Source organism: Aspergillus aculeatus (assembly GCF_001890905.1).
Source record: "Aspergillus aculeatus ATCC 16872 unplaced genomic scaffold ASPACscaffold_23, whole genome shotgun sequence".
In the NCBI taxonomy this organism is placed as follows: Eukaryota; Fungi; Ascomycota; class Eurotiomycetes; order Eurotiales; family Aspergillaceae; genus Aspergillus; species Aspergillus aculeatus.
The window spans coordinates 314677-340105 of NW_017962998.1; the positions used below are offsets into that span (position 1 = coordinate 314677).

Here is a 25429-nt window from a genome sequence, read left to right on the forward strand (position 1 = left end):
GAGGCAGGGTCCTATATCCTTTACCCCAATTCCAGGTCACCCAAACTTTTCATTCTTCTTCCACTGCCAGACGTGATTCTCCTTCCTTATCTCCCTTGTCAGCTGCTTACTTTACATTCCCTTCATCATGCTCTCTACAAGACTACCATCTGTTCCCAAGAGACTTGGGTCTCGCTTTATTACGTCCTCTACTGAGACCATTACGTCTTCTTCGTCCCCTTTGCCAGTCATCTATAATGATGCCTACCGCGACTTCAAGCCTGTGCAGGCAAAGATGCCTCCGCGCATATCCCAGTGGAAGACAACCAAGGCTGCTTCTCTTAGCCGCCAGAGCTTCCTCGATGTTCTTTTGGGCAACACCCCGCTCATCTCCGAACGGGGCTTTATCTCGCAAGAAACATCAGAGCGCTTCGAGGCCGTCTTGACGAAGAAATTGATTCCTTACTCGCATATTGCTGGCCCTGAGGTTCAGAAAGTGGGTCTGGCCCAGTTTGAATTCCAGGCGCAATCAGCGGAGGACTTTCAACACCGATCTGATGGTATGTAGTAGGGTCGGACCCTTCCTCCTTTAGGTAATTCTGGACATGGAGTGAGACATGCTAATCTGTTTCGATCCCGTTCTTAGAGAAAGCACGCTATTTCGCCGAAGTGCAGAAGATTTCGGGTCTTCACGAAGAGCTAGCCAGCCATACAGGCCTGAACCTGTGGCAGAAAGTTTTCAACGCCATTGCCTCCCTCCTCCCCGACTACGATGTGATGGTGGCGCAGGAAGGCCCCGGCCGGCGATACTTTGCGGGTATCTACCGGGCTATCAACGAGTCCACCCCGGTACATTGCGATTGGTCTCCGTATGACTCTTTGACGGAGGACTGGATCATCAACCGGATCTCACATCAGGCGGTGTTCAACCTCTATCTGACACCGGTGCACGGCGGGCACACAGTGATCCATGACCAACCTTGGACGGAAGAGGCGCTGGCCTTCCGCGACCCCAACTCGTATGGATATCATGCGAGCGTGGTAGCGGGGACGAAGCACGCGATAATCCAGCCTGAGGTCGGCCAGCTGTGTATCTTCAACACCCGCAACATGCACCAAGTCTTCCCGGTGACCCAGGGCTCCAACCGACCGCGTCTGGCGTTCAGTAGTTTCATGGGGCTATTACCGGCGGTCAATGCGCAGGAGAAGCCGACATTGATTTTCTGGTCGTGATGATGTCGGAAAGATAGCATGCGCTTTTGTTTGTTTTAGCTTCTATCCTTTAGAATGAGATTGCGACATTCCGCTTGGCAGGATTATCAGTATGTAATGTAACGTATGTATTAGATAAATCGGTACGTGATTCAATACGCCTACTCAATAGCGGCTGACGGCTCGACCCCCGGCCGTTTGACTAACGCCCAACCCTAACTAGCGTGTATGCCTGCGTAGCTTCTGCGGTCTTGATAATGTCTGATAAGGTCCGATAAGGTCTGATAAGGTCTGAAGAGTTTCTGCAGGAAGTACGTGCGGCCCAGCCCGACCAGTCCTCCGCAAAAGGTGTCATTTTCCTCATTCCCCGCAGCCGTCCTCGAAGCGCCGTTCTCTCGCTCGTGCTTCCCCTCCGATTTTCCTCATGGAAGGAGGCCCCGTGGCAACATATTTAGTCGGGTGCTCCACTGCTACCAGCACGATCAATAAAATCAACCAATGACTCCACGTGCAGTCCGCCGCCTCTATCGGGCAGGATTCTTATCGTATTCCGTATCGACCTGCCTTCTTTGTCGTCGCAATAGTCCGACTTTCCTCGGAAATTAGCCCCGACCAAGCACTCGAAGCGAATGCTTACGTTCTCGACCGCGCCGTAATGACACGAAGTCTTTTCAATCAGGCCCAGCCAGAGGTCAATCATAATCATAACGTGCCGGGAAATATTCTCGACCGATTACTTGATGATGCATTCTTGAGGGTGGGCATGGGATGGGAGACCACTTTACTGTACTAGTTGTCCAAGCCAGGAATAGACAATCAGACGGTTCAATCACAATTTGGAAGGTACGGAATAAATCAATTTATCGTTCGCACGCTAATCTAGCCAGTAATCTACAGTTTTGTCTGCTTCTCCCCGGTACCCTCGTAACTCCCGTATGTTGTCGCCGACCGCTGCAAGACGAATTCACCCGCCGTGAGGTCGGAGTAAATCGCCTGCTCCCCTGGCTTCAGTAACTCCGGCATAGCCCCCACGCTCGCATCGCGGTTCGGTTTGGTGAAGTACGCGACCGAGTACCTTCCGGGAAGGAACTCGGATTGATTCTGCAAATCTCGCTGGGAGAGGTGCACGCGGTGTCGCGTCGAGCGCAGGCCCCCGTTCGACCAGCGCTGGAAGCAATCTCCGATGTTGACGATCATCTCATACTTCTCCGACTCGATGGGGAGAAAGGTGCCAACGGAAGTGTGGTCTTCAACCTCGAGCCCACCCACCGAGTCCTGGAATAGGAGGGTGATGGTGCCGAAGTCGGTGTGCTCTGAGATGCGTGTCTTGGTGCCGTCCTGGAGCTGTCGCGCTTCGATTGGCGGGTAGTGGGTGAGACGAAGCTCGTTTTGGCGTTTGTGATGGAGGCGGTCGAACGCAGTGGGTGGCAGTCCCAGGCCCAGGGCCACTGCGCTGAGGATACGTTGCTGGCAGGCAAATCCAGCCTCGAAGTAGGACTCCATGAAGGCCCGGAAGCCGGGGAGATCGGACTCGGGGAGCCAGATATTGTTATAGAGCTCGTCGTCGGCGGAGCCTTGATCGAAACATTCCTGATGGTATAACAAAAGTCAAATGATGCGGATGGGGAGGGCACACATCTTGAGGAGAAGACCAAGGTTGGACTCACCTTCATGTCGATCAACGGGGGGAGAACTTTCCCATCTTTCTTGCCCAGATTGCCGTGCACTGAAGTGTTCTCCATCCCCACCGCGCTATAACCTCGATTTGGGGTCGGGGTGGGCGGGTGCGGAGCTTTCGCTTTGACTTCGGCAGGCAGGGCAAAGAATCGCTTGCTCTTTAGAATCTGTCAGCTTGGGATTGTCTCCCGCGACTGAGAAGAGATGAAATACAGACCCAAGCAAATAACTCCTCAATCATCTCTGGCGCAATGCCGTGGTTGGTCAGCTTCAGAAACCCCTGTCGTTCAAGGGCATTCTTGATGGCCTCCCCGACCTTTTTCTGATCCTCAAGGGTGCCAATTTGCATGACCCCCAGGTCAATAGTTTCGAATGTCATGGTGATACGGTTTTGGTGAATTAGTAAATGGAATGCAGTTGGAGAGTAGCATAAAAAATGAAGCATGCAATGAAAGCCTCCTGCACACTCTGACAGTAGTTCCAGTAGTAGTAGTAGTAGTAGTAGTAGTAGTAGTAGTAGTAGTAGTAGTAATAGTAGTAGTAGTAGTAGTAGTAGTAGTAGTAGTAGTAGTAATATATCCAGGATAGTAGAATCCTCACCAGACAGATTCGGCAACCCCAACCCGGAACACCTTGTGGTGTGGTTATGGGCTGTTGAGCCTCGGCCCACCTGAAACCATACTCCATCTATCATGCGATATTCTCCCACGACACGATAAAGATGTGGTTCGACTTCTATCCTCAAAGGATCCAAGTCAGGATCCCCTCTTGTTGCAGTGCATCGACTTAGGGTTAGAGGGGATGCATCTTACCCCTCACCCGATATCCCTTATCATCGATACGAATAACGCAGCCATACACTAGATGCTCGTAATACAGGGGTGAAACCACGCTAAATTAAGCTCGTGGGGGCGGAAAATCGAGGACTGGCATAAGCCGATCTCGGCGCATCGAGGAATTGACGGTCAGCAGGATTGCTAACAGGATTCCGATTGGAATCTGACATTGAGGCTCGTGGGCTGGAAATCTCCCGCACTCCGACGGAGTTTCGATCGTCGTCAATTTTTACTCGCTCCATTCCGTAGATGTGACCCCTCTTTTCTTCAGACGCAGCAGCCATTATTGGCTTGGCGAAAATGCTTAGTCTCTTTCCCAACCGGGTTAGTCTGATTAAGGGCGTAAATTAAACTATACGCATCCATGCCATGTGCTGATGGATACTCGACTTCTAAAGTGAGGACATGCAGTTGACGGTCAATAGGACGGTAGTATACACTTTGGAAACTAAAGAGAGAAGTGCAATCTCAATTTCAGAATCAGCTCCTGTAATATCAATCTAGATAGATTCAAACTTCATCATAATAGGTAAGAATGGTTGGTGTTAATGGAAGCCTGCCGTGCCGGAAATATATATTTACATACAACTTGGGGTCATTCCGATATGAGATCCCGCAAACATAATTTTCGCCGTACTACTACTACTACAATAACGATTTAGGAAAATGATGCGAGAGAATTAAGTTAATGAGGAGACCGATCAAAAAGCAACTATCATAGAGATTCCCAACGGGGCGATGTAATGAAAATATGAGACTATGTACAATCGATACAGCTAGATCACTATGCTCAGATGACTGGAACCCTGGAAGCCATATCATGTCTCGTAGATAACATATCACGAACCTCCTTTGACCTTCTGCCCCATCGACCGATTGGCAGTCAGACTGGCTGTGATCGCTTCCTTCACCCCTCGATGCCACCCGTGGGCATCCAGGACGTTCATCGCCTTCTCCGTACTACCCCCGGGAACACAGACATCGTTTCTCAACTGTGCCAGTGAGACGCTAGGGATTTCGCGCGCGAATGCTCCGGATTCAATGCAAGACTGTGTAATTAGATCCCGGGCGAGAGACTCGGGAAGTCCGAGGGACATGCCAGTCGCGACCATACTATCCATCAGGCGGTAGAAGTAGGCGGGAGCGGATCTGGTACGAGTTGTCGAATTAGCAAGATTGTCTCTTTTGATCAATTCGAGGTGCGTCAACATGTCACAAAGAAGGGCTAAAGAGGAGGATAAATCACCCTGAAATGGCAGCCACCACATTTAATTGATCTTCGTGAGCCAGCGTGACGACGCTCGGCGAGATGGCTTCGAACATGCGGGTGAGAGTATCCAGCTGGCAGGGAGTGACCAGTGGCGAGGGGAAGAGTCCGGTCGCCCCCTGGCAAACCATAACCGGGGTGTTGGGCATCGAGCGAACGATGGGCGTGCCTGTGGGAAGCCATTCTTGCAGTTGCGCGATGGTGATGCCTGGACATAGGGTGATCACCACAGGAGGAGTGGGACTAGCTCGAATATGGGGATAGACATCGGCACAGACCAGCTGGACATGCTGAGGCTTAGTGACGATGAAGAGAAAATGACCTTCCTCGTCACCAGTCACCCCCCCCTGCCAGAGCGCTGGATCCCCGTTGTCGAGAGTTATAGCAAGACCGGGAAATTCTTCACGCAGACAGTGAGCGTGTTGCTCACGTCGAACCGTCAGAGTGATCTTGCTGGGATCTAGGTTCAAAGGCGAGGCCAGAAGACCGGTGGCGATACCTTTGCCCAAGACCCCGCACCCGGCAATGGTGATGCGAGGAGAAGGGTAACCAGAGCTACGAGGAATCTTGTGAATCATGATGAACACACAGTTAGCTGACTTGAAGGGTGAGCCTTCATTACCAGCGCGTCGAGGTGGTAGGATATAACTAGAAAGACGACGACTCACGTGATTTGAACGAGGAGTGAAGAGTCGGGGATGCCTGCCTGCCAGGGCCCGTAGATAGCCTGTCACCCAAAGGAGTTAAGTTTATGGTAACGTATCCACTAGCTGAAAATCGCCTAGTCGAGTAAGCAGGAAGGTATCATTGGGGTTGTGGATGGTGCCACGGAGTGACAGCGAGTGTAACCGTGCGGGAAGAGCCGTCGACCGCCAGCTCGAGCCCTATCTTTATCGCCACTATCAGCCGCTCGCCCCCCGACATCGGCTCCCTCGCAATCAAGGGTGCTAATTCGAGATAAATACATCTTCCTTTTTGGTTTCGAACAATAGTATTAGTCTACTACCGACTACATTCTGAATCCTTTCAAGCCTCCGCTTCTACCAATCACCCGTTGCCATGGGAGTTGCGACCGAGAACAATCTCCCGCAACCCTATGCGGAGGAGACGATTCTCGCTCTGCTGGACTCGATCGGTCTCAGCCGTCCTGTCGCTATCAAGCCCCTGAAAGTGACCGCTGCTTTCCACATCATCTACGTCTTGACCTACCCCCGCGCGATTATTGCGCCACTCTTGCGATCGGACAGGCCCCTCCCCTCAAGTGGGGAAGAAAAGGAGGTGGACTTGATCCTGCGCATCTCCGGGGATCATGTGCCGCGCATCAAGACGGAGAATGAAACCGCGATCCTGACGTGGCTGCGCGAGCACACCTCCATTCCTGTCCCCGATGTAGTTGCCTTCGATGTGACTAGTGCCAACCCCTTGGGTTGCGAGTATCTGATTTGCAACCGGTGCCCGGGCCAAGCCATCTCCGACATCTACTCAACTCTAAGCGAGGCTCAACTCGACTCGATTCTGTTGCAGCTGATGAACATCCTTCTCGAGCTCCATCAACACCAATTCCCACGAATCGGAGGGCTGGCCTTCGACGAGCAGCAGCAGCAGCAGCAGCAGCGCAGCATCACCGTCGGCCCCATGCTGGACGAGCATTTCTGGTTCACCGGTGACATCCCGCGCTACTTCTCCAAAGAGGAAACCTTTACGACCCTCAATTTCCGCGGGCCCTTCAATAGCTTCACCGATTACGTCTCTGCCGCCGTGCGATCTTACCTGCACGTGGCCGACATCCATCCCTCGCTGCAGAGCCCCCTGGCCCCGTTCCGCCCACGTATTGCCGCTTTCCTCGATCGCCTCCCCGCGCTCGCCGGGGACACACCTACTGAGCGCGACTTCTACCTCGCGCACAAGGATCTCCACTTTGCCAATATCCTCTACGACCCGGCCACCGACCGCATCACCGCAATCTTGGACTGGGAGTTCGCTGGCACCGTCCCCTATCCGCAGTGGGATCCGGTACGTGCCTTCCTGTGGAACGCGCAGCCCGGCCAAGAGTCGTTTGACGAGAAATACCGGCTGCGCGATCGGTTCTGGCAACTCTGTCGCGAGCACGGGGCAGCGGTGTTGGCGGAGACGGAGTGGCGGGATCAGCGGCTGGAGAGTATGCATTTCGTGCGGAATGCCTTGCGGGGAATTACAACCAATGTGCCGCGGGGGCTGCACCCCGAGGCTGTGGAAAGGTGGTTCAGTGACCTGGAGAAGGGGCTGGCTTACTTCCAGCTGTAGACGGAGGAGAGGAGGGAGGGGGGGGGGGGGGGGGAGAAGTCAAGAGTGACTGTGCTAAGTTGTCGCCTAAGGAACAAGAAGGCACAGATGTTCATATTGCTCGTTCTATGGATATTTCAGTCAACGGGGGGACCCAATATTCCTGCTGCTTGAAGGGAAGGTTCCAGCACAGAGAGGTGTATTTGTCGTAAGTTGCGTACACATATATACTTGATGAAAGCTACAGTACCATATATTAGGTTGACTCCACCAATTTCTCTTCCAACCACTTTCCAATCCGCACACAGTTATCATCCACCGCCACTGCAAACCGATCGGCCACCCAAAACACCACAAACAGCAGCAGCGACCACGCCAGAAAGAATCCCATTAGATACGGGCCCGTTGCCTCGTGCCCCGTGATCCGCCACATCAGGGGGAATAGCCGATACCCCAAGCCATGCATCAATGGGCCATGCACGATATAGATTGAGTAACTGATCCAGCCCAAATACTGCACGAACCGGACGTCTAAAGCCCGAGAGAAGCGACTCTCCTTGGTGCTGTGCGAGACTACACCGACCAGGATAATGGCCCCCAACGAGGGGAAGACGCGGTAGAAGCGCACGTCCCACGAGGGAAGGATCTTGGCCAGCGTCATGTATCCAGGGGTGCGGTGAATGCATTTGTCCGGGGCGGAGAGGAAATACAGGGAGATGAAGACGAGCACCGCTCTGAGGAAGAGGATGCACAGCCCCGTGTTGGCGGGAGTGATGGTCTCGGGGGCTCGGGCAGCGTCCCAGCGGAGGGAGGTTTCGGCCAGCAAGCTCCCGGCCAAAAACAGGACCATCACCCACCGTACATGACCGTAGCAGTAGGCAATCAGACCGATCAGAATGGCCACGCGGTAGCGGTAGCGGAGCCGGATCAACACCAGGAGAATGAGGAACAGCAGGAGCGAGGCCCGGAATTCCATCGGGATGGTCCACAGATGCACGTCGTACTCGGGATAGGTCTCCTCCCAAGCAAAGATGTTGGTCATGTTCCACATCATTGACGCCCAGTGGGTGGTCTGCGCCCCGAAGGTGGGCAGCCGGGCTTGGTGGTACTCGTTTTCGGCGGTAATAATGGTCTGATCCATTGCAACCTGGGCGGGATAATCCCAGGCTCCAGTCTGGATGAAGATCATCGTGATCATCGTAGCGAGGGTCGTGGGCAGAAAGAGGCGGAACCCGCGGCGGAAGGTCGAGGAGCTCAGACTAGGGAAGACAGCCTCCAATTTGCCGGCTCGCACCAGCTGCCAGGATCGATAGGATAGCACGAAACCCGAGAGCACAAAGAAGATACAGACCGGGGCGGACCCGGAATAGACAAGCCGAACGATTGGCAGCTGGTGGAGGCGCAGATTGTGCTCAATGGGCTCGTTGTTGTGGGCGCAATGAGGTTCACGATGAGCCTCCTCAGGGGTAAGCCCATAGCCGTAGTTGACAAAGTTGTGAAAGGCCGAGATAATATGGTAATTGACCACGCAAAGCGCAGCAATTCCGCGGAGCCCATCAAGAGCAGAGGTGCGCCGCAGGGATGGCCGTTCATAATTCTGCCGCCATAAAGTGGTGATGAAGTATGGCAGTAGCGCCGTGAAGACGACAATAAGGCAGTTGGGAAGCTTCTTGCGGGCTTGTTGCAGCCATGTCTCATACACAAGGGGCTTTTGTTTCTCGGCATCATGTTCACCATCGACATACTCGTCCAGCTCAAGTGAGGCCGTGCGGTGGGATAGAAGTGGCTCCATTAGGTATAAACCGGGGGAAAGAAGAGAAAAAAAAAGAAAGGAAGCTCGACACGAAGAATCAGTCCGGGGCACAGGGACTACCCAAAAGTCTTCCAAACGTTCGTTCTACATTTTGTAATTCCGACGGTGCAGTACATCACAACAGGCATGACCAATGTGGGAATGGCCCTGCAGGACCAGAGCTGCAGGACCAGAGCTGCAGGACAGGTTTCACAGATCAGGTTAGAGCGGGAGAATTTAATCTAGAAACTCCGAGTTCTGATTATACAAGCCAGTATGTCAAGCGTTTAGCTTGCAGCGATCTTGCAATCTGGCCAGAAGTAGGGCTAATTTAGCGCAGGGTTGAACAGAGAAACGGAGGATCGCGGCTGATCCTTCCAATACCCCCATAAAACACTAGCCGTATTATCCGTATTATTCTTCCCCACCGACTAAAAAAAAGTCCCGATAGCAATCAAGCCAAAGATACTCGCCGCGGCAACAAATGACAGTCCGACCATCGACATCGACTCATCCAATTGTGCCCCAAAAAGGCAGGTATACGACATCGCCGGTGCCGCGATGGCATCAAATACCGCCTCAAGCATGTTATCCGGCAGCAAGACTCCCTCGGACCCCGTCAACTGCGCGATAAGGCCTCCGACTCCACCGCCGAACCCGATACCCAGTGCATAGAGCACAACCCCTAATTGCATTCGTAAGATTGGTGGATTAACACCTCTGGCATCGAAGGACGGGGCGATAACATACCTGTGTATACTATCGTCAGTGAGCGTGATGCTGATAACAGAACCGCCCCAATAGCCATGCACACTGCACTGCCTCGCATCGTCCACAGGTCAAGCCGATAGGGGCCAAAGAGAGGAGTCGCATCGGCCGAGTGCATCGGGGATTGCCGTCGCAAGAGGAGGGGTCGAATGCAGTGCATGAGGATGGCGAGTCCCATCAGGCTGACGACAGCTTTGAAGCAGAGGAGGAACCCGGTCTAGAGCACGGAGGATGGTCAGTATCGTCGCTCCGGTTCACGGAGTGCATTCTTCGCGAGGAGTTACCAACCTCGGTCATAGTCCCTTGATAACGGTGAGACACCGTCGGAAGGAGAAGAGAAAATGGGTAACGTCCGATGCGGGATATGAGGCATGTCGCAACGAGCCAGGAGACCCGCAGGTCGGACTGCGAAGGAATCTTGGGCTTCCTTAGTTGCTTTAGACAGGAAGTCGCCCAGGTGGTCAATTCGTGCTGTTCTGTATGTTGGTCGGCAGTACGCTGGGGTGGGTTCAGCGGCCGTTCATCGGAGGGTATCAGAAAGGCTAGTGGGAGAGTGACGATAGGGAGGATGAGACCCAGTAGTAGCGACACGTAGACACCGTAGTTCAAGGCGATGGTAGCTATTGCGGAGCCAGCAAATTCGGCGGCTAACAGGGTTGTAGTGATGTGGAATGTGTACGAGTGGCTGGGAATAGTACATGACAATTCACGTTAGTTCTCAATGCTCAACTGTTTTGAGTTTGGTTCTGGCTTTCAAAGGAGGTGGTGACAGTACCGGTCGGATGAAGCTGTCATGTCACTAAGCAACGACAACATTAGGGCTATTGTGGTCCGCGAATCGCCGCCAAACAGTCGAAATAATGAGGAGCACCACGTCCAGGCTAGAGGCAGTCCTGACCATCCTGTATCAAGTATGTGAGCTCATTCATGCCTCAAAACTCTAACTCTAGAGAGCCGGTTAGAGCATATCCATACCCACAAAGAGGATCCAGCCTTCTGCCAAAATCGTACCCCCCCAGTTCAACACAAGCATGAAGCGACGCGAGAAATGTTTCCGAACGTATGATAAAATAACAAGGAATAGTATATCTAAATGGGGAAAGACAAAGAGTCAGCACCGTAGCCTCGATAGGTAGAAAAAGAAAAGAAGATGATGATGAGAAGCATGAAGTGGAGATCATATACCGGGGACACAGTCAAAGGCAACCTGCCATCCTTGGATATAAGAGGCATAAGGAAGGATCGCTCCCTGTGGAAGGCCATGAGCAGACAGATATCGATGTTGAGAGTTTGCAGTGATTATAGATTCATAAAGCCGCAGATGGGATAGGAGTTGAACGGAAGCACACAGTTGCCGTAAAAACACTATCGAAAAATAGAGAAATAGTCGTTTAGATTTGGAGCTGGGCCGGGCGTTGGAGGGAATCGGAGGAGATAGCAATGGCAATGTCTCATCAGAGCCCTTACTTCGCGCACAATCATTCGAGACAAACCGAAGATTGATGGCAGACGACTCAGGTAACGATATCCATGCCATCTTGGAAGATAGGTGAGTGTGGTCGAGTCAAACCAACGACTGGAATTCCTAAAGTGTAAGATATCTGTCATGAGAACTTTCTAAATGAACGTAGCCGGCTGAATTAGACTGAAAATGCCCAAGGGACTTCTGCCCTGTGACGGGTGATAGTCAAGTGCTCACTCCGGAGCTAAGAGCGACATCAGAGCCTTCCACCTAGACATCCCGGACATTCCGGGTGACCAGTTTACTCGATGATAAGAGCCAGAGCAGGCGAAACTCTGCAAGAGCGCGGACCAACAATCAAGGGAGGGGCTGGTGCGCATTAAGCCGGTAGGAAGTCTGACCAGGCTCGTAAATTATAGCAGCATGCGGGCCCAAATTAATAGGATTGCCCTAGTTATCCCGGCGAGCTTCCCCTCCCCTGGTCTCCCAAGCTGAGCTCTTTTCCCCTCACTTCCCTTCACAATCATTCTCTCTCGTTGCACTGAAAACCAAGCATTCATTTTGCTTCGACAAGTCAATATGCAGTCGTGGGTGCTATTATCGCGTATTAGGCGCTCACTGAATCGCTGGATTCCTTCCCAGCGGCCCCAGTACGAGCAGGTCGAAGCGATTGATTTAGAAGAGCTCCATGCTGATGGTTCCCGCGTGGATGTGGCACGACATGAGTATGGCATCTTGCAGGACTGGCTCACCTCTTTGATGCGTTCGGTTCAATCAGCCGACTACTTGGAGCAAGCTTGGTTGCCAGGTACCTCGAAAGATGCTCATTACTATGTGCCATTGGCGGGACTGGCACGCAAATCCCAGTGGCTAAAGACAATTACAAGCAAGGAATTTCTATGTCCTCTATTGGCTTCAGCTGGACTGGAGGTATGATCCCACGGAAGCAGTATGACTTCAGGTAATAGGTAACAGTGCGCTGACCAATTGGCATTGACTAGATGCTTGCCTCGCTCTTGACGCTTCTCCTCCCGTTATTCCTACGACGAGTTCTCCAGAATCCCACTCATATCGGAAACTTTGTGGCTCTTTTTCTAGCCAGTGCGGTGGCTACGTTGGCTGGACGTGCCAAAGATCAGATCTGCCGGGTTTTATCTGTTCGAGCTTCGTCTGTTCTTTCCTTGGCCATCTTCCAAAAGAGTGTTCGTTTTTCGAACCTGGCGCATCTCCGGAGTCCCGTGGGAAAGGTCTTGGGCAGCTCCACAACCGATATGATGCTAGTCCGAAACTATGTGCTTAAGGTTCATGATATTTGGAGCAGTCCTGTGCAGCTGCTCCTTATCGCGTTTATGATCGTTCGCCTGCTGGGTATATCTGGGATCGTGGGTAAGGATGGAGCCTCGCTGCGTAACCAAAATCAGTTCTTAACCTACTTCAGGTTATGTGGCAATGTCAATCCTTCTATTTTCCCAGACTCGGGCAAACGCTGCGGTGGGCGTAGCAGTGGAAGACTACCTGCGCATCGATGAAGTGCGCATCAATCACCTCAACTCCGCCTTCCAAAAGATCCGCGGTATCAAATCACTGGGATTGGAGCCCATGTTTCTCAAGGAGATACGATTAGCCCGAGAGGTGCAATTGGAAGCCCTATGGCGTCGCCTGCGCGTCGTCTTCTGCTTCTTTATCTCCATAAACCAGATGATTCCCGCAGTCACCGCCATGGTTTCCTTGACAAGCTACTGGTATACTGGCCACAAGTTGGTGCCAGAGGTGGTATTCCCTGCCTTGACATTATTTGAAATGACCTTTTCACCAGCCTCTAAATTCTCCCTCTCGGTAACCCGTCAGTTCTCTATTCTCCCATGTGTCCGGCGCATTCTCCATATCCTGCACCAAACGGAACATCAGCCTGCCAGTCACGAACCAGGGGAAGTTCCCCAGTCGAGCGAAGCCAGCGCCGGCAATTTGATCCAATTCCATGATGCGAAAGTATCCTACCCAAACGCAGATGACAGTTCGACTAGCTTTGTATTAGGACCGATCACAATGGGTATACCGGCTAATAAATTGACAATCATACACGGAGCCAGTGGAAGTGGTAAGTCCACGGTGCTAGCGGCCATTGGCGGGCAAGCCGAGGTCATTGAGGGTCAACTCCAACGAAATTCGGCCACGATGGCCCTATGCACTCAAGACCCATGGATTATGTTGGGTACTGTTCGTGATAATATCACGTTTCTGCGGTCTTACGAGCCTGTGCGCTATCGTCAAGTCGTCCGCCTCTGCTGCCTCGAGTCAGACATTGCCTCGTTTCCGGGCGGCGACCTCGCAATAGTAGGGGAGAGTGGCGCTAATCTCAGTGGTGGTCAGAAGGCCAGAATTTCTCTGGCACGAGCTATCTACAGCGAGGCAGATCTTCTGCTGTTGGATGATTGTCTCTCGGCGGTTGATCCCCGGGTGGCCCGCAAGCTGTTTCATGAGTGCATCCTTAAGCTGCCGCAGACCGTTATTTTAGGTAATGCTCCTTCTGCGTTAGAAACAGGTCAAATGCTAATTAAGCTCTTTATAGTTACACATCAGGCCGAGTTCATTCAATATTGTGACCACGTTGTCTCGTTGGCCAACGGCATGGTTGCAGAGGTAGGTAGTCCCGAGGAGCTACGAAAATCCCCACATGGGGTTATTGGGTCAATCCTCGTCGGTGAGACGGGGACTTATATTAAGGACCATTTAGAAGGAGTTATGGGCACGGAATCGACAGCCAAGCCAGGTTCTGCTGATTCCAAGCAGATCACCTTGGTGGAGGAGGAGCGCGCCCGTGGTAAGGTTGACACTGACTTATATCGATTCTACTTTGAATGTGCTGGAGGCCCTCGCTTCATTATGCTTCTCTCCCTCATGCTCTTTCTCACCGTTGCTGTCCGAATTGTCAACAGCTTCTGGTTACCATGGTGGATGGGAAATGTGCTATCTGTCTCGACACCTACTTATCTTACAGGATATGCTCTAGTGGTCATGCTACAGGCCGTCTTTATTGGTATGTTTTGCTTGGTACAATTCACGGGACGTATACAGTACTGACGATGACAATCACGCTTGTAGCCTCAGTCGGGGTGATCCTTGTATTGGGAACGATGAAGGCCAGCCGGAGTATCCATGAGGGCGTCGTCACCCGTCTCTTCCGCGCACCTTTGGACTTCTTCAGTGCACAGCCTCTAGGTCGCGTCTTGAATCGGCTATCGGTAGATATCGATGGGATCGACTTTCGACTCATCAATGCGGGCGATTTATTGCTTATGGCTGCGACATCGCTGTTTGCGGCGGTCATTGTGCTTGTCTGGAGCTCTCCCTACCTTGTGCTGGCCTTCGGACCGATATTCTACTTCCAATATCGTATTCAGTCTCTCTATCGAGTGTAAGTGATGCGTTCCCTCTTCAACGACGTTCATTGCAGTTTGACGAGGATTAATGAATAAATCCTGTACGTCAGGTCTGCTCGCGAACTCCGACGCGTTTGTTCTATCCTGGACTCCCCCGTCCTCTCCGTCATTACGGAGAGTATGGCTTCGATGCCGACCATACAGACGTATGATGCACGAGAGCTGTTTGAAGAACGTCACCGTGTAGCACTTAGTCGTGCTATTGTCGGAATCACCGTCCGCTATGCATTGGAAACATGGATTACACTGCGGATCGAGATGCTATCAGTGGCCCTGCTGGGGTGTGCGGGTTTGCTCGGGGTCTTCGGTGTGCTCGACTCGTTACAGATGGGGCTCATTTTCACCCTCAGCATTTCACTGTCGAAGCATATGCACCAGTTTCTGTGGTCTTTGATCAATGTCGAGGTTGAGATGAACTCCACAGAACGACTACGACACTACATGACTCGGATCCCGGTGGAAGATGACCACCGCGTGCAGCCGACGAGTCCAACCTGGATGGGGGATACTCCGGACGGGGCGCATCCTTATATTGTAATCAAGTCTCCCGACTCGGAGCCAGAAGGTGAAATCATCTTCTCCCATGTCACCGTCCAATATCCGCGCAGCCACAGCCCATCCCTCCGAGATTTCTCAATGTGCATCCGATCGGGCGAGAAAGTGGGGATCATCGGACATAGTGGTGAGTATATCCCAACCCCATCCTTTCCCATCATCGCTCCTCGTATCTAACGCCCGCATGCTTGCCTAGGCTCGGGGAAGTCGACTATATTGGCGGCTTTATCGGCCCTCGCCCCGGTGGTGCACGGCCGGATCACCATCCGCGGGACTCCGATCAACGACCTCCCTCTCACCACTCTCCGAAGCATGGTGCACGTCCTCCCGCAAGACTCGGTCCTGTTCCCCGGCTCAGTGCGTCAGAACCTCGATCCGCAGATTTCTCACTCTGATGGCACGTTAATCCATGCGCTTTCCGTGGTGGGGGCATTCCACGCCTTTGACCTCCGACGGAGCGGCTTACTGTCCGAGGATGGGGGAGCGCAGGCCGATCCTACACACCACTGCACAGACAGCAGCGATCTGCTCGACATCGTGATTGCACCTGGGGGCACGAATCTCTCGGCTGGTCAGGCGCAGCTTATCTGTTTGGCCCGCGCTCTGCTGGCCAACCCCCGCATCCTCGTCCTGGACGAGGCGACCTCGAGTGTGGACTTGCAGACGGAGAACCATATTCAGCAGGTCTTACAGGAGCACTTCCGCGATAGTATCATTTTGTGTGTGGCGCACCGTCCGACGAGCGTGGCGTGGATGGATCGAGTGATCGTCATGGCAGACGGCATGTGTGTCCGCGAAGAAGGCCGATCCGGTATTCATGCGAATGTTTGAGATATGTCTCCAAGTCACTAGGGCGCCATTAGGGTTGGTGTGGCAACTTCGAACTTGATTGAAACGGGAAAGCAGTTTCTTCCTACCGAACCAGGCAGTCAGACGAAAATTACAAAAGGCGTTGAGATAAAGAAGAGGGGAAGTGTATGACATACTGCCTTTAGCCAAGAGGAGGCTCGCTTTGTCTTATAGTATATTTACTAAGTAGACCGTTATGCATTCTCGACAAGATTGCAGTTTTGGTGGTCTTTTCATCACGATGGCTACTACAGCCTTACAAAGAAGATCCTAAGCTAATTTCGTCTTCTTGTATATGTAAAGTTGACCAGCCAATCTTGCCACAACAGTGTATGCTATACATGCCAGAAACCAGGCGGGATGCTGAAATGCCAAACCTGTTGTTGGTCTTAGCATGGCGCCTGTAGTACACCCGTCGACACGGGTACAGAACCGTTATTCTTTTGCCTGCCGTGCAAGGGAAGAGGGTGGGATTGAGCGGGGTGGCGGTCCATGCAAAGATGAACAGGCCAGCCGATAGGAGCACAGAGCCCACCAGCGCGGAAGCCCTGGCGCCGGTCAGACACGGGCACGGCGGAGGCCTCGGACATCAGGGCTAGGAGAACGCAGAGGGCCAACGAGGCCATGAAGACAATCTCCCACATCGGCCACCGCCACCCTTTGATTTGCGCGGCAGATTCCCAGATTATGTGCCCGACGGCGGACCCCTCCCAAGCGGTGATTGAAAAAACTAGCACAGCGTTCTGACAGTCAGTCCTGTTTCAATCCTTAGGTACACGATTCATAAAACTTCAATGACCATCCAGGCTTATTATGTACTGGTCTTCGAGAGTGGCGCCGAGGAAGGGCTAGATAGTCTGAAAACGCATAGGCCGAACCTGCAAGACACGGTAATACTAAAAGCTCTTCGCAGAGTGATTCTAGCTGATCGCATTGTTGTACATATATACGGGCAAGAACAAGGGCACGCCGCTTTTACGATCGCATCCCAGGTATTGAGTCGCCTGGTGAAAGAAAATATTTGTAATCAAGCATGGGAGTATCAATAATAGCGATCAGAACGCTGAAGCAATGAATGGTCCCAGATATCCAACATAATCACACTGTTGAACTTCGCAGATATTGTCAGCGGAAAATCTTTTCTGCTCTATACGAGAGGATCACGGTGCGTAAGCCACAAATCAGGTGGAACCATGGCTCCACTGAACGTAGGTTGTGAAGTTGTGTCAATCAATTCCGTCACAATCTATATTTCAATCCAAATTCGCGATCGAGATTCGAATCCATCACGCTCCTCAATGCCCCTCTATTGAGGAAGTTCAGTGACCACGGCCGGGGCCCCCTTTGTCGGGTCCTCAACATCCGCAAGCTCAAGGATAGCAAACTGCTTATCAAGGTCCTCGATCTCCACCTGCTTAGTCTCGGGAATGAAGAACCACCCAAAGAGAAAAGCCAATGCTGACAGCGAACCATATATGAAACCTAGCTTACCGCCGAGATCAACATGATGCGGGGTATCGGCAGTTTCCATGTAAGGATATGTGAAAGTCACGGCGAATCTATTCACACGGATTAGAGTTGGTCTGTGTACCTCGGAAGGGAAAGGAACAAGATCTTAACATACTCGGTGACTAGTTTGACGGTATAGGCGATCTGAAGCGTCATCTCCCGGAGAGGAGAAGAGGGAAGCTCGGCACCAAGTACGTACACCAGGGGAGCCCAGCCAAGAGACCAGCTGAAGCTGAAGAGCAGGAGCATAGCTACAATCCCCTGCTTGGCATGGACATTGCTGGAATCCGCGGTGCCAAGACCACCCATGGTCATCAGAGCCACGGTCTGGAGTGATGAACTAGTATGGAAGAGCATTCTTCTTGTGGTTAGGTTTCCAAGTTGATGCGACGGCAGTACGAGATTGGAGGCTACTACTCACCGACGTCCGACGATATCAATCAACGATGCACAAATGATAATGGCGCCAATGTCCACAGCATTGGTACCGAGGGTTACGCTGAACGGATTAACCGACTTCAATTGCTTGACAAACAAGGTTCCATATTGCGAGGCGAAAGCCTGACCGGTCGCCTGCTGGAAAAAGTTTGTCGCAGCAACCACAAAGGTACGCTGCCGGTTCTGGCGCGTGAAGAGATCCCTGAACGACTTCTTCTGGAGTTGCTCGGCCACCTTGGCAGAGAGCACATCAAACTCTTCTTGAATGACTGGTTCAGGAGTATTCTTGGGCTTGAGCACAGTGAGGGCCTGGAGGGCTTCGATTTGACGATCGCGGAGGAGATACCAGCGAGGTGACTCGGGAATGAACCAGACCAAACAGAGGACTATGAAGGGGATGACGAGGATGAGGCCAAACGGAATCCGCCATGCGGCATCGGTCGTCATTGTCTTCGTTGCTCGGGCCACGCCGGTGATGAACAGCCCACCGCACTTGATACTCAGCCAGTATATCACCCCAATTCCACCTCGGTTCTTGGCGGGTGCCAGCTCGGCAAGGAAGGTGGGAATGACAGCTAATTGCATTCCAAGGTAGATATCTGCAGCCGCATGAACCCCATTAGCCGGGATTGAGAGACTTATATTTAGTGGAAACACTCACAGTGAAGTGCTCGTGCAGTCTGAAGTTGAGCTTGAGTGGTAGAACTAACTACGACCGAAGCACTGCCGAGAGCATAAACACTCATCGAAAAGATACACATCCGCCGTCCCCATCTGTTGCTGACATAACCACCGAGGAAAACTCCTGTGGAATGGCTTCGTTAGCAGCTGGTCTTTAGTGGCATCGACAATAAACCCAAGAGAAGACTGTACACACCGATAATTTGACCGGCTGCTTTGATACTATTATATAGGGAGGTGTCCAAAGCCGGAATCTTCCAGGTATCGGTTGAGGCGTCGTACTTGCCAAATTGCCGGATGAAAGAGTCCATGGCCTGGCACGACGAGAAGGCCTGGTCGCTCAGACCATAATTGAAGGCCGACAGTGCCAGCAAAGCCGTCGAGAACAGCAGCATTGAGCTGAGATTCCATTTCTCCGAAGCCATCTTGCCGGAACCAACCCAAGAACGTCCCAAGAAAATTGAATCGGAGGGGTAAGTGCCAGGATTTATCTGATCCGTGTTCGATTGATAAAATAAGATGGATAACTCGGCAGAAGACGAGAGAGAAAGGGGTATCCGCCCTAGCCAAAGAATCCCATTCGACCGCGGGGTTATCAATCGGCTTCAATCTTACCATACCATTTACCGGTGTAACTGTGTTTTCAAATCTTAGTTAGGATCTTGAGAGTACCAATGACGATAAAAACTTGTTCGGAAGGAATCGGATGCACCAGACTCCAGTTGAGACAGGATTAGTGACTGCCCTACAGCCTTGTAAGGCCGAGAAAACCAAGCTTTTTGTTGGGACAACTTTAGCCGGGCTCGGCAAAAAATACCCGTCGCATCGACGAGGGATTTGTACGAGTTTTGTAATCCAGTCCCCCACTTCGCTCCACTATTACGTTCACGAACCACCTCTCAGTGTCCAGCAGAAAATTTCTCTTTTCTATTTATATTGTCTGTTGGACCGCATGGAGCGATAACCCTTTGTAAGATAAGAAGAACCTCATTCCCAGCATATGCCCAGATCTCAAAGTGGTACACACAGTCATGGGGCAGGAAGTTGAGCTATTTCGTGGTGAGATAATGCGGAAGTGGACGAAAAGGAACACAGAAAAGAACAAAACATCTGCCTAAATGTCAGCAACCCTCCAAACAAGCTCAGGGATAAGTGGGATCTGTTAAGAGGCTGGTACAGACCTGGTATTCTCACTTGCTTGCAGTGGGGCTCGGGGAAACTATCTTATTTGAGCCGGCTGGATTCGTGGACGAAGCGAAGAGGAACGGAGATTGACAAGGCCGACCGAAGCCTCCGTCTTGGGCCAGGAGCTGGCTAGGGCGCCCCGACCACATGACCGTGGCTGGGCATGCTACATAAGATACAGAGGAGATATGCACGTCTCATCACAGATATACCATATTCGTTGTTATTTTATCTTGCCTTCTAGAATTGTAGATGTAATGCAGTCACCGTATCTCAATGAGGTCCAGGGTAGCTACCAGGTAAAGGGTGCATTTTTCTCTTTTTTTTTATGTGCAGTGTTGGCCGCCGCCAATGGCCAAGCTCTCCTCGTAATTTGTACCAACTCTTGAGTGCCTGTTGAGTCACGTTTTGAGAATCAACCGGGTCGGAATCCGGAATATATGCTGCATCCACTTCAAATTCTCGCACGGATTGGCTATCAGGCTTTGCATACTCTGGTCTCTGAGGATGATGCAATGGTAATGAAAATCTCGGGCTTAGGCAATTTCTTGTCGTTGTAAAGCTTGCTGGCCTCGCTAATACCCGCTGTTATAATCCAGAATATAGATATATTGACAACTCTGGTGCTTAGACTGAATTTGGGTGCAAGGCTACCATGCCGAGGGCCCAAAAAAGGCGACTGGGGGATAGGTCGGTGGCGGCATCCGATGACCACCGGTCGGTTTGTCAGCCTCATAGTTGCTGAGAACGAGTAGACAGCCCTCTGTGCTTGATTGTGGCAGCAATGAGCCAGGGATGTGAGGCCAGTCAAGTTTTCTTGGCTCGTATTCGACCCCGACTTCGATGTACTGATAATCTATAAAGCAGCCGAACACGAATCATCGACTCTGACTTCATGCCATCCAGTTTCGAACTTCACACCCATCACAATCCCATTCATGGCTCTATCAAAAATAACTCCCTGTCTCTGGTTCGATGACAATGCTGAAGAAGCGGCCCAGTTCTACGTCTCCATTTTCCCAAGCTCCAAGATCATAACCACCCAGCGATACACCGAAGCCGGCAGAGAATACCACGGTCGGGAACCCGGGAGCGTCATGGTCGTTGAATTTGAATTGAACGGACATACGTTCACTGGACTAAACGGCGGGCAGTGCTTCAAGTTCTCCGAAGCAATTTCCTTCCAGGTTGACTGCAAGGATCAGGCCGAGGTTGACTACTATTGGAACAAGCTGGGGGAGGGAGGCAATGAGGAGAAGCAGCAGTGCGGATGGGTCGCTGATAGGTTCGGGCTCTCGTGGCAGATCATTCCAAAGCAGCTCAAGGAGATGTTGAGTGATGAGGACGCGGAAAGGAGAGACCGTGTGACTAATGAGATGATGAAGATGAGAAAGCTGGATGTTACACTCTTGGAGAAGGCTTATGAGGGGGCTTAGTGACATCCTTCTACGTGATACCATGATCTGTCTCTTCTTGCCAGTTCTCGCGTACCTCGTTATGAGGGTGCAATGTTGAACTGAGGAGCACAAAGGGTTACCGAGAGGTGCAGGAAATATTGATGGTGGAGGTGATTATGGTCGCAGCAAAACTGATGCGGGTGTGGGGGGCTTTATTCATTGCAACAGCCTCGCCAACAATATTTGTGACAGTAATGGATGGACCCTAAGTGACCTGCTTGGTTGCCACTGGCTCCATATTCAATTCTATAACGCTTATGGGAACTGTATGCACTGTCTGCTTGAGGGTTGATTGGCGCTTCAACATTGAATTGGGGAATTACTTCCGCTCTCAGGGCCTCATCGCCCTCATTCTCCCAGAAACAACTTACCCATGACGAGCCAATTGCCACGTTTCTCAATTCAAATCCGAGAAGATCAGCTCTATTGCTCTACTCTTAGTCAACCGGGAGAAGTACCGCAATCAGCGATCCTGAGCTGGGGCAGAATTACCCAAGTAAGCTAGTGGGTGTGGGGTATCGACCGAGGCTTTATCTGATACGTATAGGATAGCCTCAAACTAAGATAAGAAGATGGGGCTTAGCGCACAGTGCGTAGTTTGCTTCAATTGCCTGGAATCCTGGTAGTGTTGATTTATGACCCCTCGCCGGTTTATAGTCTTCTTATGTCTTATGGTACGCCCAAAGGTCGCCCGATTCTCACGCAATTGCCACTGTTGCTCTTAACAATTGCAGGCACTGCATGCCTCTTGACAAAAGTAGCGACACTTATGTTGTACGTTTTTGAGCTTTTCACTCTACTTCTTATATTTGTACACCGAGATACCTGATGCAACACCGGCTCTGTGTTGAATATTTCCTCCAAACCGTACTCCGCCATCCCAACCGATGTCCTCGACAATGAGAAGGGCGTCAGTGGTTGCCACCCGCTTGACTCTCCTGATGTCCTTCAAGGAGCCTCACGACCGTTAACGCCTCGAGCAACCCATCGGAATCTCAAGTCTCGCCACATCCAGCTGATTGGTATCGGAGGTACTAATGGGACTACACTTTTTGTAAGTCGCGTGCGACCGAGCTGTACGAGCTGTACTAGACATAGCCAGATTGTGTTCTTTTGAATGAAGGACGTCGTGTTTCAAACGCTGACGCCATTTGCCTCTATAGGTACAAATAGGCCAAGGTCTACGCAATGGTGGCCCAGGAAGTTTATTCATCGCCTTCAGTATCTGGTGTACGGTGATCCTCGCTTTCACAGTCTCCGTTGCTGAAATGGTCTCCTACATGCCCATCTCCTCGCCATTCATTCGCTTCGCCTGTCGCTACGTGGACGAGGCGTTTGGGTTTGCGGCAGGTTGGAACTTCTTTATTTTTGAGGCCGCACTCGTACCGTTTGAAGTCGTGGCTTGTAACCTCATTATTCACTTCTGAAGTGAAGCAGTACCCGTTGGCGCAATCATAGCCATCATAATCGTTCTAAATGCTGTGCTTAATCTCCAGGCTGTTCAATGGTACGGAGAGGCTGGGTTCTGGTCCGCCCTTGGCAAGTTCTTTTTCATTGTCGGGCTGATAATTTTCACTTTCATCGTTATGCTGGGGGGAAATCCGCAAGGAGATCACTTCGGCTTCCGGTACTGGAACGAACCGGGCGCCTTCGCTGAGTTGTATTACCAGGGAATTCTTGGCAAGTTCCTCGGCTTTCTACAATGCCTCATCCAAGCGTCCTTGACCATTGCAGGGCCTGATTACGTATCCATGGCCGCGGGGGAGGCCCAAAATTCTCGGGTGACGATGCCCCGAGCGTTCAACACCGTCTTCTACCGATTGACTACAATCTTTGTCCTAGGATCGCTCTGTGTCGGGATCCTCGTCCCCTACAGCGACTCAGAATTGACAGCTGCTCTCGGAAGCGGCGAGGCCGGAGTTGCCGCTTCACCTTATGTGGTAGCCATGAACCGACTCGGTGTCGGGGTTGTCCCTCACATTGTCAACGCTCTAGTTCTCACAGCAGCCTTTTCGGCCGGAAACTCCCATGTCTACTGCGCTTCTCGCTCGCTCTACGGCCTCGCACTGGAAGGCAAGGCCCCGCAATGCTTTACCAGATGTACCAAGAAGGGCGTGCCAATCTTCTGCGTCGCGCTCGTCCTCCTCATCGCGCTCATCTCGTTCCTCCAGCTATCATCGAGCACAGCCGTGGTGCTTGACTGGCTCGGCTCCCTGGTGGCCGCCTCACAGCTCATCAATTTCAGCTGCATGTGCGTAACCTGTCTCTGCTTCTACCGCGTATTCAAGGCCCAGGGTATGAGCCGCAATACTCTGCCGTACAAGAGCATTCTCCAGCCGCATGCGGCTTGGTATGGGCTGGTGGGTACGTTTGTTATGACTTGTGTCGGGTAGTCCTCTGTCTTCCTGCCCCTGGAGGGACAGTGGCAGGTGTCTGGTTTCCTGTTCTCGTAAGTTCAAGGGCGCTGGAGATCCGCCCAGAGCTTGTGATAATTGACCGGAACCTGATGGTATAGGTACACTATGGTTGCTGTGTGTCCGTTTCTTTACGTCGGTTGGAAACTCGCTCACAAGACGAGGATCATGAAGTCCAGCGAGGTGGACCTGAGGCAAGGCTTGGATTGATTGAAGAAGATGAGCGCAACTATATTCCTCAGCTAGCGACGTAAGATACGACCTTGCACCGCATAGAGAGTTTTGGGGGGCTAACCTGTGCTTGCAGAGGTATCTTTGAGCGATTTCTAGACAGGGTTCTGGGTTAGGAAGGTATAGGGTATGCCGCGCGGATATGTCATCGTTGCAGATGGTGATCGTGAACTAAAGCATAAATCTCTACTGATCGATGTGCTGACCGAAATTGCGTTTTACGTTTGTCCAATCGGTTGTTCCATATGCAGCTCCTTTACGCTACGATGCTTTTTCACAGATCGGATGGTTAGGCCTTGCTTCTTTGTTTTCTGTTCTCATGCTGCTATTCGTTTTTTGCACTCGGAAATATTTGGCGAGTATCAGAAGAGAATGATCAGACCATACTCGGACCTCCGACCATTAAGGGGGCCGCGACGGAAAGAAGCGTCGTTCTGATATTCGCAACACAAAGGATTCTCATATCTGGGGATTAATCGCTTGAATGTTGAACAATTATTCTGTTTCCTGCAACCAGATACAGCGGGACGTGCCTTAATGAGTCTTGTGTCTACTATACTGCTATAGAAGAGCCCTCCCTTCCTAGTTCTTCTCTATATAATTCATTATGATAGGATTGTCTTGTTTTGTCTCAATATACATGATTGTCTTATATTATCTTCGTGGTAATGTTCATTTATCGGTGCCGGACTACCGCAGGTTTCCAAATGCTTAACTATAACCCAGCAGTAGCGCTAGTCCGAAACAATAGGGTCGAGATATTTTGAAATGTCTAGTCGGATCGGCAGTGATATGAAGCTCGAGGGACTTAGTTACTGAGTTTGAGAGAGTAAGCAGCCATAGCATTTACGTGCCGCTTGTGGCAGTTGCCAGCCGGCGGTGGTTGAAAGCAAGCGCTGACCAGGTGCGTGGGAGTATACACAATAAGATAACTGTTTGCATAGCCCTGAAGCACGTCTTTGCTGTCATTCACCATACGTTAGCTGACGTGATACCACACATGCAGCAATGAGGCTCGTATCTGCAAAATGGAAGATCTAATAGTCATTGTGGCTGCAACAGTCAAAGCAGCGGAGTTCACACAAGAATCTCTCCATATATAACAGTCAAGTGCATATAACCGTTATAGATTATCATTCCGCATCCATGGGAGAATTGGCCTAGGTAGAACGGAGAAAAGTTCCAGCCCGACTCGGAATTGCCAAGGCCAGGAAACGAGCTCGCCAAGACCTTAGTGGCAGTTAGCGCCAGCACTGCCACACATTCGAGTGCTGCTCCAGCCTCTCAGAGGCAGCAGAATGCGTGGGGCTTGCATCCTTCCTCCCTTTGGTTCGACTGGAATAGGGCTGGGCGGGACACGGGTTCAACACCCCGCAGCGATTTGGCCAGTGGTGTTGAGGAACTGTTGGAGACCC

The 25429-nt window shown here is 51.6% G+C and overlaps 10 protein-coding genes across 10 annotated transcripts; 5 read left to right on the forward strand and 5 right to left on the reverse strand.

The window, feature by feature from the left end:
- The first annotated feature begins 236 nt into the window (after positions 1-236).
- On the forward strand, positions 237-1277 carry ASPACDRAFT_82379 (uncharacterized protein). Its single transcript, XM_020206079.1, has 2 exons — positions 237-539; positions 626-1277. Exons 1-2 carry the CDS (start codon positions 275-277, stop codon positions 1210-1212), a joined length of 852 nt encoding a protein of 283 aa, XP_020051276.1. The 5' UTR covers positions 237-274; the 3' UTR covers positions 1213-1277.
- An 805-nt stretch (positions 1278-2082) lies between these two features.
- On the reverse strand, positions 2083-3247 carry ASPACDRAFT_48385 (isopenicillin N synthase family dioxygenase; the record flags this gene model as incomplete). Its single annotated transcript, XM_020202119.1, has 3 exons — positions 2083-2781; positions 2859-3026; positions 3086-3247. The coding sequence occupies 3 exons, from the start codon at positions 3245-3247 to the stop codon at positions 2083-2085; spliced, it is 1029 nt and encodes a 342-aa protein (XP_020051277.1).
- A 1296-nt stretch (positions 3248-4543) lies between these two features.
- Positions 4544-5549, reverse strand: ASPACDRAFT_48386 (pyrroline-5-carboxylate reductase family protein; the record flags this gene model as incomplete). Its single annotated transcript, XM_020202120.1, has 2 exons — positions 4544-4853; positions 4951-5549. The coding sequence occupies 2 exons, from the start codon at positions 5547-5549 to the stop codon at positions 4544-4546; spliced, it is 909 nt and encodes a 302-aa protein (XP_020051278.1).
- A 435-nt stretch (positions 5550-5984) lies between these two features.
- On the forward strand, positions 5985-7254 carry ASPACDRAFT_1892128 (phosphotransferase family protein; the record flags this gene model as incomplete). Its single annotated transcript, XM_020198654.1, has 1 exon — positions 5985-7254. Exon 1 carries the CDS (start codon positions 6031-6033, stop codon positions 7252-7254), a length of 1224 nt encoding a protein of 407 aa, XP_020051279.1. The 5' UTR covers positions 5985-6030.
- Positions 7255-7544: 290 nt separating this feature from the next.
- Positions 7545-9025, reverse strand: ASPACDRAFT_64862 (uncharacterized protein; the record flags this gene model as incomplete). Its single annotated transcript, XM_020204044.1, has 2 exons — positions 7545-7747; positions 7786-9025. The coding sequence occupies 2 exons, from the start codon at positions 9023-9025 to the stop codon at positions 7545-7547; spliced, it is 1443 nt and encodes a 480-aa protein (XP_020051280.1).
- Positions 9026-9456: 431 nt separating this feature from the next.
- On the reverse strand, positions 9457-10694 carry ASPACDRAFT_48389 (uncharacterized protein; the record flags this gene model as incomplete). Its single annotated transcript, XM_020202121.1, has 4 exons — positions 9457-9710; positions 9776-10010; positions 10082-10478; positions 10594-10694. 4 exons carry the CDS (start codon positions 10692-10694, stop codon positions 9457-9459), a joined length of 987 nt encoding a protein of 328 aa, XP_020051281.1.
- A 2010-nt stretch (positions 10695-12704) lies between these two features.
- ASPACDRAFT_64863 (uncharacterized protein) lies at positions 12705-16081 on the forward strand (the record flags this gene model as incomplete). Its single annotated transcript, XM_020204045.1, has 5 exons — positions 12705-13770; positions 13825-14292; positions 14358-14670; positions 14746-15377; positions 15447-16081. 5 exons carry the CDS (start codon positions 12705-12707, stop codon positions 16079-16081), a joined length of 3114 nt encoding a protein of 1037 aa, XP_020051282.1.
- A 1050-nt stretch (positions 16082-17131) lies between these two features.
- ASPACDRAFT_1908656 (uncharacterized protein) lies at positions 17132-19223 on the reverse strand. Its single transcript, XM_020198863.1, has 5 exons — positions 18924-19223; positions 18708-18851; positions 18030-18645; positions 17724-17966; positions 17132-17658 (listed from the first exon to the last, which is right to left on the reverse strand). The coding sequence occupies exons 1-5, from the start codon at positions 19150-19152 to the stop codon at positions 17406-17408; spliced, it is 1485 nt and encodes a 494-aa protein (XP_020051283.1). The 5' UTR covers positions 19153-19223; the 3' UTR covers positions 17132-17405.
- Positions 19224-20850: 1627 nt separating this feature from the next.
- ASPACDRAFT_48392 (VOC family protein) lies at positions 20851-21348 on the forward strand (the record flags this gene model as incomplete). Its single annotated transcript, XM_020202122.1, has 1 exon — positions 20851-21348. One exon carries the CDS (start codon positions 20851-20853, stop codon positions 21346-21348), a length of 498 nt encoding a protein of 165 aa, XP_020051284.1.
- A 685-nt stretch (positions 21349-22033) lies between these two features.
- On the forward strand, positions 22034-23993 carry ASPACDRAFT_55540 (uncharacterized protein; the record flags this gene model as incomplete). The annotated part of the gene is made up of 5 exons (XM_020203010.1): positions 22034-22143; positions 22285-22423; positions 22533-22773; positions 22807-23758; positions 23885-23993. The coding sequence occupies 5 exons, from the start codon at positions 22034-22036 to the stop codon at positions 23991-23993; spliced, it is 1551 nt and encodes a 516-aa protein (XP_020051285.1).
- Positions 23994-25429: the final 1436 nt, after the last annotated feature.

Excerpts from the sequence above, each read along its gene's own strand:
- ASPACDRAFT_82379 (XM_020206079.1), top strand. The coding sequence starts at position 275 with ATGCCTCCGCGCATATCCCAGTGGAAGACAACCAAGGCTGCTTCTCTT. Across the intron at positions 540-625 it reads CTTTCAACACCGATCTGATG|AGAAAGCACGCTATTTCGCC; the intron begins GTATGTAGTAGG and ends TCCCGTTCTTAG.
- ASPACDRAFT_1908656 (XM_020198863.1), bottom strand. The coding sequence starts at position 19,152 with ATGGCTTCGGAGAAATGGAATCTCAGCTCAATGCTGCTGTTCTCGACG. Across the intron at positions 18,646-18,707 it reads GACTGCACGAGCACTTCACT|ATATCTACCTTGGAATGCAA; the intron begins GTGAGTGTTTCC and ends ATGCGGCTGCAG. Across the intron at positions 17,659-17,723 it reads ACCGTCAAACTAGTCACCGA|ATTCGCCGTGACTTTCACAT; the intron begins GTATGTTAAGAT and ends CCGTGTGAATAG.